Source organism: Gymnoscopelus microlampas (assembly GCF_963454915.1).
Source record: "Gymnoscopelus microlampas genome assembly, chromosome: 6".
In the NCBI taxonomy this organism is placed as follows: domain Eukaryota; kingdom Metazoa; phylum Chordata; class Actinopteri; order Myctophiformes; family Myctophidae; genus Gymnoscopelus; species Gymnoscopelus microlampas.
In genome coordinates, this window is record NC_139943.1 from 23209504 (window position 1) to 23220184 (window position 10681).

The following is a 10681-nucleotide window of genomic DNA, read 5'->3' on the forward strand; positions in this document are numbered from 1 at the left end:
ATTACTCCTACAAATTTTGGCTTAACATCGTACAAATCGGTACACATTATCTCTATGGTCAAGTGATCAAGACAGATCCGTCTGATTTTTCATATTCCATCCTGATTGGCGAATTGCGAACATTGCATGGCCCACAATAACCTGACCTGGCGGAGACCTGTGCTCCGAGGAGCACTTTTTCTAGTTCAACCTGTTTTCAAGATGTTTTGACAATAGCAGATCTACAAGCTCACGATGCACCTCATCGTAACGCATTGTGAGCTTGTAGATTGGCTATTTTCAAATATATAATATAAAGGGTTAAAGCTACCTTTATATTAACAGTTTTGCAGGACCCCGGACCCCACTTTGAGAACCTCTGGCTTAGTAGACCAGATACACCTGTTGAGGATCAGAATATGCTTAGCTGCTATGCTCAGTATGGTCAGTAAATCACTGCTTCAGCTTTAGTTTATTTTTGATTCTCTGCATGTAGTAGGCTATATTTGCATACAAACCAGACATAAAATCAAAGTAATAAATGCAATAAATATCACTGTTGCAGTACGATTTCAGGATATTTTTTATACCTGGTAAGACAAAAGACTGTGTTTACCCTGCTTTCTACTGCCATATCAGCGCTTGCCACTAGAGCTATTTTTTTTAATTAACATTGGTAGTGAATTTAGTCTTGTTTCTCTTGTCTTGATGTTGCTTTTCTGGGCCAGCACTCCTTTGAAAAGGAGATGTTTAATGTAAATGCTAATAGCTGGTTACATAACGTTTCATAAAATTGATGATGAATGTATATATATATCATTTATTATGCATGTGTTAACTATTGAGGTCAATTTATTAAAACGTGCTTCAAATTTGAATGGAAAAAATAAAATATCAGAAAATTCCAGAAACTTAATCTGCAATTGCTGAATAACGCACCTATTACCCACTCTGATTTACAGGGTACTACTTGGTCTAGAAAACTATCAATGAAGGAGAGAGATCACAAGGACGTAACTATCAAGCTCAATGCTGCCACCTAGGGGTTTTGTATACAGTCTGTGGCGTACTGTTCTGGGAGAGCAGTTGAGAAGTGCTGTTTGATATCTCACATGTGTTTGTATTTGTTGTTGTTGTGAATAAAGAACACACATTTGGAACAATAGCCTACTAAGCAAAATGATACTTTACCATAATACAGTAGCCTACATTTTCAAATTGTGTTTTGAAATATGTTAATGTAGGTACTAGGTAGGCATACATGAGCTGAGTTGTACTCTTATTTTGTATATTATTAATTATCTTATTTGTATATTCACTGTTGTTGGCTAGAACGTTTATAACTTTGCATTGTGTAAGATAATAAAGATGTGCATGAAGATGATGACTGTCAAGCTATCAATTTAACTGTGATGGTGTAAACTGCATGTAAACCAAACGCCACGTACCCCACAGTTTGCCTCTACGCATCTTGACCACAAGTGTGTTGACTGACACACCCTGTCGACCAATTGGCTGCCAACGCGACTATTTTCCAAACGGAACAAATACTTTCAGCCAATAGACGTTGAGGGGGGCGGGGCGTTGCCATGGTAAGTTGTAGTAAGTGTCTAGGCTGGTTGCGCCCCGCTCTAAGAGGACAGGAGCGTCTAACTGACAGCTGTAAACAAGCGGCAGTCAGTCCATTTCTACCAGTTAACCGTGAACTGTTAACGGATTACCTGAAGGTTTCCGAATCTCAGAGGAAATAGGAAGGAAGGAAGGAAGACAAACGTAAGTGTAAAATGACTCGATTGCATTTGTATGTGTTCCTACCATAACCTTAAACCAGTGGTAGAAATACTCCAGAATTAAAAATGTATTGAGTAAAAGTGCAAAAGTATTGGTATCAAAATGTACTCAAAGTACCAAAAGTAGAAAGTACTCATTATGCAGAATGCCCCGTTTCACAAGGTATCAAATGTATAAAATGTATTAAAATCTTTTGAAAGTAGCAGATCTACAAGCTCACAATGCCTCCTTTGCCTGCGTTGTGAGCAAAACTTGAACTTGAATATGATGGTGTTGCTCGCTGAAAGTAACTGATTGTCAAATTAATGCAATGCATAGGGTCTTGTTTTTTTAAGTAAGCTTAATTTACTTCATCACGTGAGGTTGTGGCTTGCAACACTATCATACTACAGAGTATATATTAGGCTTTATAAATTAGACTTTTTCTTTTTATGCAACTGGCCCCAGCATGTCTGTTCTGTCCTACTCTTACAACCAGATTTTGAAATATGCATACTGTATATGGGACTTCAGTACATCAATAGATGGGTCTGTAATAGTGAAATCATTAATTAAATCTATTTTTGAACAATATAGATTTTGTCATTGCAAAATGAGGCTTGTATAATGGAGTAAAATAAATGTACTGGGATAAAATAAATATTGTTTGTCTGTCTGTCTCTCCTACACTGTCTCCCTCTCAGTTTTCCTACTTTCTGTCCCTCCTACGCCATCTCCCTCTGCTTTCCTACTGTCTTTACACAGTGGTAGAAATACTCCAGAATTAAAAATGTATTGAGTAAAAGTGCAAAAGTATTGGTATCAAAATGTACTCAAAGTACCAAAAGTAGAAAGTACTCATTATGCAGAATGCCCCGTTTCACAAGGTATCAAATGTATAAAATGTATTAAAATCTTTTGAAAGTAGCAGATCTACAAGCTCACAATGCCTCCTTTGCCTGCGTTGTGAGCTTGCAGATTGGCTATTTTCAAATAGCCAAAGTTTAAATAGGGCTGAAGTGGTTGATGTCTGTTTTTTCAAAATTTCAAGTAATTGTAGTGGAGTAAAAGTATAATATTTGCCTCTTAGATGTGGAGTAGAAGTAAAAGTACTGAACATTGAAAATAATCCAGTAAAGTAAAAATACCTAAATTTTACTTAAGTACAGTACTTTGAGTAAATGTACTTAGTTACTTTACACCACTGGTAAAATGACTCTATTGCATTTGTATGTATTTCTACCATAAGATTAAACATTGATATTGCTTCTATTATTTTTTATCTCAAGTCAAATGAGCTCTGATCTCTGGTTCTAAATGTGTCAGAGACATCATCACCATTCTAAAGTGAACATGCCATCGCCATATGTTGCATAACGGTACTTGGTTGTCAGTCAGTCACATCACATGGAATGATTGACAGACAAGGCAGGAAAAAATGCAATTTTTGGGTCCACTGACCTGGTCCACTGTCCACAGACAATGGTGGCTGGTGGTTTTCAAAATTCTCCAGTTATTCTGGAGCCAGTCAATATGTCAGTCAATTAGCATGTGAAGATATGGATATTAAACATGGAAAGATTATTTTGTGGCAAAGTTTGAAGTTGAAGAACAGGGAGGAAAAGCTGATTCTAGAAAATGCAAGGGTCATCTTTTATTTAATAATTGCATAATTGGGCTACTATTACCTGATTAAAGTGTTTAGTCAGTCACATTACCAATGTTTTGTGGTTATAGTGTTACAGTAATTTCCCAAAGTCTTGACAGCTAGGGCAGGCAACAAACAATGCTTATGAGTGAGTCAGACATGGGAATGGCTTTAACCCCATGGTGGTGTGGCTGTCTGTGGCCTGATCCACCACACACGTGTTTGTTGCGTCTTTTGCTTGTGGCTGCAGAGAGCTTGCTTTTGAGATTAAGCTTAAGTTACTTAACTGTTCTGCCTGGGTGCTGTTTTTACTTGTAACTCAAACTGTGGACATTGCAAGCTTCAAGGTTTCACAAGTGATGCTGTTCAATAGCATAGCAGCAACAACATGTTCTGACATTGTATTGGGCAAACATCGCCCTCCAAGCCAGTACTGAGAAAAGATCATTACATTTATAAAAATGGACCTTTAACAGTTTTGTTTTGACACATTTTATGTGCATCGCAGTGTCTTTTTTTGTCAACCTATAATGACATGCCCAAATTAGGGGTGCCAGGGTTAAAGTGGTTAACTTGTTCTATCTTGTTCTCATACAGATGTGGATAAAAGCGGTACACAGGTGTAAAGCCTTGTGCCACTGTGGGCTGGTTCTGGTCACCCTGTGGCTGTGTATCCAGGCAGTGCCTGTAGCTGTTGACAAGACCAGAGTCACCACCGCAGCCCCGGAGCACCTGGACCCCCCACAGCCTGCAGTGAGTAGAATAGGGGCAGGGATGCTATGTAATGAACATTTACTGTGTGACCTTGATATGAAACATGATCTCTAAATGGAGAATGATATCCTAAAGAGCAATACCATCCCCCGGTAGAAAAATGTTTGACAAACCTCATACTAACATACCTCGTAGAATATCATAGAAGGCCTTCAGCAATTCCTTCGCTTTTTTTTGTTTTGTTTTTATGACATGGGATTGGTCCATCAAGAAAACACATTTCATAAAAAGATATGTTTTTGCTTGTACTGTATACCTTTCTTAATGTATTTATTTAGGCAAATTAATTAGTGGGAGCAGCTGCTTCCTGCAACTTGCATGTCCAATAATCAATACTGTTAACAAAATGAATTAGTGGGAGCAGCTGCTTCATGCAATTCCTTCAGCTTGCATACAGTATAATATAGTTAATTATGTGAACAGCTGCTTTATACACATGTTCAATACTCTTAACAAAAATAATTGTTCTGAGAAACTCTTCTCACTGCCTGCAGTTTGCATGACAATACTCTTAACAAAATGAATTAATAGGAGCAGCTGCTTTCAATTCCTGCAGCTTGCATTGTCAATACACCAACACACTGCTTGCACAGTAGGTGTAGGTAGGCTACTGCTAGACAAATGAATTACAGTAATGTAGTATGAGCAGCTGCTTCATACATTGCCTGAAGATTGCATGCTCAATACTGTTGAATGCTGAATGCAAGGAAACCAACCGAACATATTTCAGTTATCTTAAAGTCAATCCATGTTGGTCAAAAGAGGGTTTAAGCTGTCATACAGCACATACAGCATATTTCATATACAAGCATGTGTACTTTTATGTGGCAACTCTGCAAGCATAAAAGTGTTTTAATACATAGGGTTTCTTTTTGCCTCAGAAAGGGGAAGCATGCTTTCAGTTTGAAGCAGATCTTTACTCTAGATCTGCTTAGAAAAGCCAGCCAAAATGGCTCTTTATTTGCACAGACCTTTCAAAGCCATCTGGTATTATTAGTGGTTTAAAATGCCCCCATCTTTGTTAATTCACCACATGAATAAACACCCTGCTGGGTTTTGTGCTTCAGGACACAGGACTGCACTATGACCGTTACCTCAGAGAGGTCATCGATTTTCTGGAGAAAGACAAGCACTTTAGAGAAAAACTCCATGACACAGATATGGACGCCATCAAGGTAGGACAGATACTGCTACTGAGAGCAGTTATTCCATTGTTTATATGTATATGTAGCTAACGACTATTTTGATCATTTGATTAATCTGTGATTCATTTAGAGCGTACAATGATGTATAATACATGTGACATGACTAATCCGATTATTTCATTCATTTGATTAATTTGCTGTCGATCGATCTAATCAATTTCACCCCTATTTCTGAATATAATGCAGGGGTTGACACTATGGGAGGCCCTATTGCCCGTCCAGGGCAAGAAAAAAAACATATAGTCGGGCAAGTGAATATGATCATTGGGAAAATAGAACATGACCTGTACTTGCCCAATGGGCAAGTGCTTTTGAGACCTTAGTGTCAACCCCTGTAAGGGAGTGAACTGTACTTTTGTTTCTCAATGGTTAGATGGTAGTAGAACATGGTACACTCACAGCAAAATCAGGAGTGTTATTCTAACTCCTGAGAGTGTAAACCCTTATGGGTCATTTGTTTAAATAAATACACCAGATTTTACTGTATACCTACACTGCAAGGGTTAGGTGTTCTACTCCCAGTGTGTAGCTCAATGAGTTGAGCCTGGCATTAACAGGTTCAGGGGTTCAGTTTCCCCTGGGACCAAACAGATTTAAATAAATGACACCCTTGCGATTGTATGATAAAAGTGTCCACCAAATGATATACAGTATGATCTGTTTGATTGTTTGTAGCAAGGAAAGCTTGCCAAAGAGCTGGACTTCGTGGGCCACCATGTACGAACCCAGCTGGATGAGTTGAAGAGACAGGAAGTCAGCAGACTGAGGATGCTCATCAAAGTCAAACATGACGTGGAGGGAGGGGTCGGTATGTGGTCCATGCTGAATGTGTAGAGGCATTATGTCTAGTGTCTCTTTTATGTTTTAACTGTACTGAGTGGGAGGGCCTCCTGTCCCTGTGCCAGTGTGGCATTCTGTACAGAAACGAAATGAGTCACATATTTAAAAATATATATTGGGTCTTTATGAATAGCAGTAATATCAACAGAGATATTGTTAATGGAGCATGGATCTATGAAACGTTTTAGTCTATAGCACCCTTTTCAGTTCCCTATTTGGGATTTTTGGGTCAACTAAATTCACAACAACTGACAAAATGTTGTCAATTACAATAGCGTCTGGGTGGTGAAATCGTCAGCATAAGGAAGTGAATGTCAGGCACAAGAACATGAGGCAATGTACCAATAAGCCTCATCATGCTAACAGGAGTCATGCTAAAGAAGATCAACACTTAAGACCTGAGGCTGATTCTAAAAATGTCTTCTAAATCCTAAAAGTTTTCTGCAAAATGTTGCTACTGTATATCAGTGGTTCTCAAACTTGTTCATGTCAAGGACCACCCAAAATGATATGCATTTGGCCGCGGACCCCCATCTCAAAATATTTTGTTCCAGGGACCCCCAGATAATGGGTTTTAATGGGTTAAAGGTATAGTTCACCCGAAATGTTTTTTTCCCCTATCGATTAGTCACCCCATTTGAATTTAGTTTTTGTCGCATTCCTAAGCCAATAATTTGATGACCAGCAGACCAGTAGGCTGTGGTTCCGGTAGGAGACACAAAGGAGACTCTTTGTGTCTCCTACCGGAACCGCTGCCGGTCATCAAATTATTGGCTTAGGAATGCGACAAAAACAAAAAAACATCCATGAATTCAAGTCTCCATAGCGTGACTATAGAAAAAGTGATTTTGGGGGTGAACCATCCCTTTAAGCACTTAGACTTTATATACTTTGTTGTAAGTCAATAGCGGAAATAGCCGATATACAAGCTTAATGTTTGCCTATTTTTGCTAAATGTTTGTCTATTTTTACATGCCCAGAATGGCGATATAGGGTTCCATGTGGTTAAGACAATGGCACAGAGAGGGTAGTTTAATTTATATATATATTTGAACGGGAAAAAACTCAAGAAGGTTTATGCAAGCAAGGGATAGAAAAGACACAGAATAATAGTTAAGGGTTAGGGTTAGGGTAATCTCTCAAGAACAGATTCTGCTCTCCGCCTGAATTTGTCGGGGGGGTTCGTCATATCGCGTACGCACTGGCCTACAAGTGGGCGTGCCTTCAGATAAGGAAGCAGGCCGCGCTTTAACCAATCAAATGTAGTGGCCGGGATTTACGTGTGTGCCGATCCTTCCCCACTAGAAACAAACCGAAACTCATTTAACAATAGCGTCCTCGGAGCAGACAAAACCACGGAAAGATATTCACATTTTAACTTGCTCTTTCATCATAGAAACAAGTGGGCTTATAACCAAAACGATCCATGTTCTCTGGGAGAAGTGGTGTTAGTGTTCCGTGTAGAAATATTGTTAGTGGGAATGAAAACATAGTCGCACCACCGGAAGTGAAAGGCTGAAGGCAGACCAAAACCCTGGTTTCCTTGCGTGAAGAAAGTGAGAAAGAAAGCAAAATGCATGTTCAGACTGGCAGGCCAAATCAGATTTTTTGGCCTATCCAGATTGGAATGAGATTAGTTCAAGTCTGAAATTCTATCTACCGTAATCACTTAGTTACACACAGTTTGTTCTAAAAATCGTCTTTGAGAAACAAGTGGGATTTGCCTGCAGTCTGAACAAAGCCTTATACAGAAGTGCATGGAAAGTTGTGCAAGTAAGCCTGAGTGGGCTTTGGAGACTGAACAGATTACTATAACATTTACAGTATGCAACTTTGTCCTCACCTCTGTTGCCTATCGTAGTAGTGTACCTCGACTATTTTGTTACCAAAGCAAAGTTGATCCACTTTTTCTTAGCTGTGTGCCCATTTTCTGTCATGCAGTGTGGAGTGTTTTAGCGAAGCACCTTGATAAGGAAGAGCCTTGATGAGAGCAGCGAGTGACGCATTACTAACTATATTTAGCCATAACACAAGTCTGCTACTCCATTGGAATTCCATCACATCTTTATCATTGCTTTTCCAAGGATGTGTGTTCCCTCAGAATGCATGCGCTTTTTCAGCAATACCTTGTTTGATATTGCATACAGTTATACATACAGTACATACATGGGAACTGCCCAGTGCAACCACAGTCTTCTGCTGTTGGTCACTGGGAGCTGCCCAGTACAACCAAAGCCGAGCTCAGACTTCTGCTGTTGGCTACTGGCAGCTGCCCAGAATGAGCACAGTCTTTTGCCATCTATTTAGACAAGCAGTTCCACTAAAGCAGTTTGAGTTCTTGCTGGTCACAAGTACAACATGTTTAATTTGTTGCCTTTGTAATGCTTGCTTTCTAACATCTTTGCCAGGGACTGTGATGTGCAACTGAAGCCAAGTGGTGTTTATATTACATTTACAGAAACATCAGCCAGTGTACAGTACACTGTCACTGAGGACGTACTGCAAAGAAAATCTACAGTATGTAATTATCTCCTCACTGACACACTCCTGTCTTCCAGACAAGGCTATGGACCACAAGTCTTTGATGAGACAGTTTGAGTACCTCAACCACAAGAACCCACACACCTTTGAGGTGGAGGACCTGGATCGCCTCATCAAATCGGTATGGACTGTTGATGGTTTGCTACTGTAATTCATTCATTAAATATTTATATAAGGTAAACTTTTGACCTTTGGTGGTCCCAAGAGTCCCAATAAGAACGATCTGTTCAGAAGAAGTCACAATTGAAACTTTTAATATCGTTCGTTCAAATGGTTGATTGATTCCGGAAGTGCAATCCTGTAGTCAACGAGGGTCCTGGAGCTAAAATGTATAGTGTTCTTCCAAACTGCTACAAACAAGTTCTACTCTGAATGCCAAAAGAACTACGAGATCCATTTTGTGATGACTCATTTAAGACAAAAAAACAACAAGTGTTCTACCTTCAAACCACATTAACTGTTCAAACAGCACACATGGCTGAACAGGTTTGTGCTATCACAGCAAGCTGTCCATGGACTGTATGCACATGGTAAACCCCCATGGAGCTATATACTTAAAGGTAGGGTGAGTGATATTTTGTGTTAATTTTTTTGTTTTTGTTAAAAGGTTAAAGTACTATATTCTGATAGTAATCATTGCTACAGAGCATTTGTTCGGTCACAGGGGTCTCTCCAGCTCTTAAGTAAACAGAATATAAATACATTTTTAGGTAGGTGACGACATTTAAGCCAATCAGGAGAGAGCACTGAAAATGCATTTTCTGTTTAATAAAGAGCTTGAGAGACATGGGAGACTCCTTTTACTGAACAAACACACTATAACAAACAACTATTTAACAAAAGTAAATCACTTACCCTACCTTTAAATATAGTTGCTTGTCAAGAAATACGTGCTAGATTTACACTTTCCTGAGTAGAAATAAATATTTACAGTCTACAAATGCTCTGGAATGTATTAAGCTGAGCAGTAATGCTTGCATTAACTCTGGAGTAGTTAACACTTTTTCTAACAATCTATATACAAACAATACATGTTCTCCAAAAACACTTCAAAAAGGGATTTTAATGAAAAGTGTATGAAATTTGAAATGATTGTGTATTCTGACCCCCCCATCCTGATTATGTGTTTCCTTCTGCCATTTTACCCTGTATGAATAAATGTTGGATTGTTATGTCTGTCAGTTCTGTTAACCAGACCGGCCCCTTTCACTTGTAGATGTGTTAATACATGGAGGAGGTACTGAGGCGATCAGAACTATTTGTCCTTTGTTGAAGAAGGATGGCTTGCCCAAGGTAACTTCCCCATCAGCTCTGACAGTGTAGTGACATGGGGAAACATGGGGACATTGCCTGTGAGCTAAAATGGAAAAACAAACAGGGATATTTGCTTAATGGTGGAATGACCCTCCTTGACCCTGCTTGATTCTTGTATCCCTCTGCACGTCCCTCCGGTCTCTGATGCTACTGTAGGTGAATGGAATTATGGGTATGGAGGTATTCACAATACTGTGGGTTAAACTTCTATCTTTCTCATCCTATGGTCAGAATGGCTGGTTGAATCAAAAAAGAAATGGTTGACTTACTATTGCAACAGGCACATTAGCTTTTACAATGATATTGCCTGTACAAAAAAGTGCCCGGAAAAATCGTTGAACTGCCAGTAAACAGCCTACATTTATATATAAGCATTGGGCTGCGGCTAGGATTATGTTACTCTCCCTCTATATCAATGGTTCTCAAATATTGTCGTGTCAAGGACACCCAAATTGTATATATTAGGCCGCGGACCTCCATTTGAAAGGATGTTGTGCCATGGACCTGCATAAGAGAAGATTTGTCAAGATTTTTCAAGAAGCTTCTAAATCTTTCAAAAATAGCAGATGTACAAACTCACAACATATCACAATCTTTCCCGCAATAAAAG

At 39.1% G+C, this 10681-nt stretch overlaps 1 protein-coding gene across 3 annotated transcripts in view; it reads left to right on the forward strand.

Moving 5' to 3' along the window:
* Positions 1–1599: 1599 nt before the first annotated feature.
* The window catches only part of LOC311047657 (nucleobindin-2-like), a 20664-nt gene continuing 11582 nt past the window's right edge, over positions 1600–10681 (forward strand). For all 3 annotated transcript variants that reach the window (XM_084060451.1, XM_084060452.1, XM_084060450.1), the window contains exons 1-5: positions 1600–1752; positions 3995–4150; positions 5239–5346; positions 6052–6184; positions 8775–8878. In XM_084060451.1, coding sequence (XP_083916577.1) covers positions 3995–4150; positions 5239–5346; positions 6052–6184; positions 8775–8878 — 501 coding nt within the window. In that variant the 5' untranslated portion in view covers positions 1600–1752. The remainder of the gene's footprint in view (positions 1753–3994; positions 4151–5238; positions 5347–6051; positions 6185–8774; positions 8879–10681) is intronic.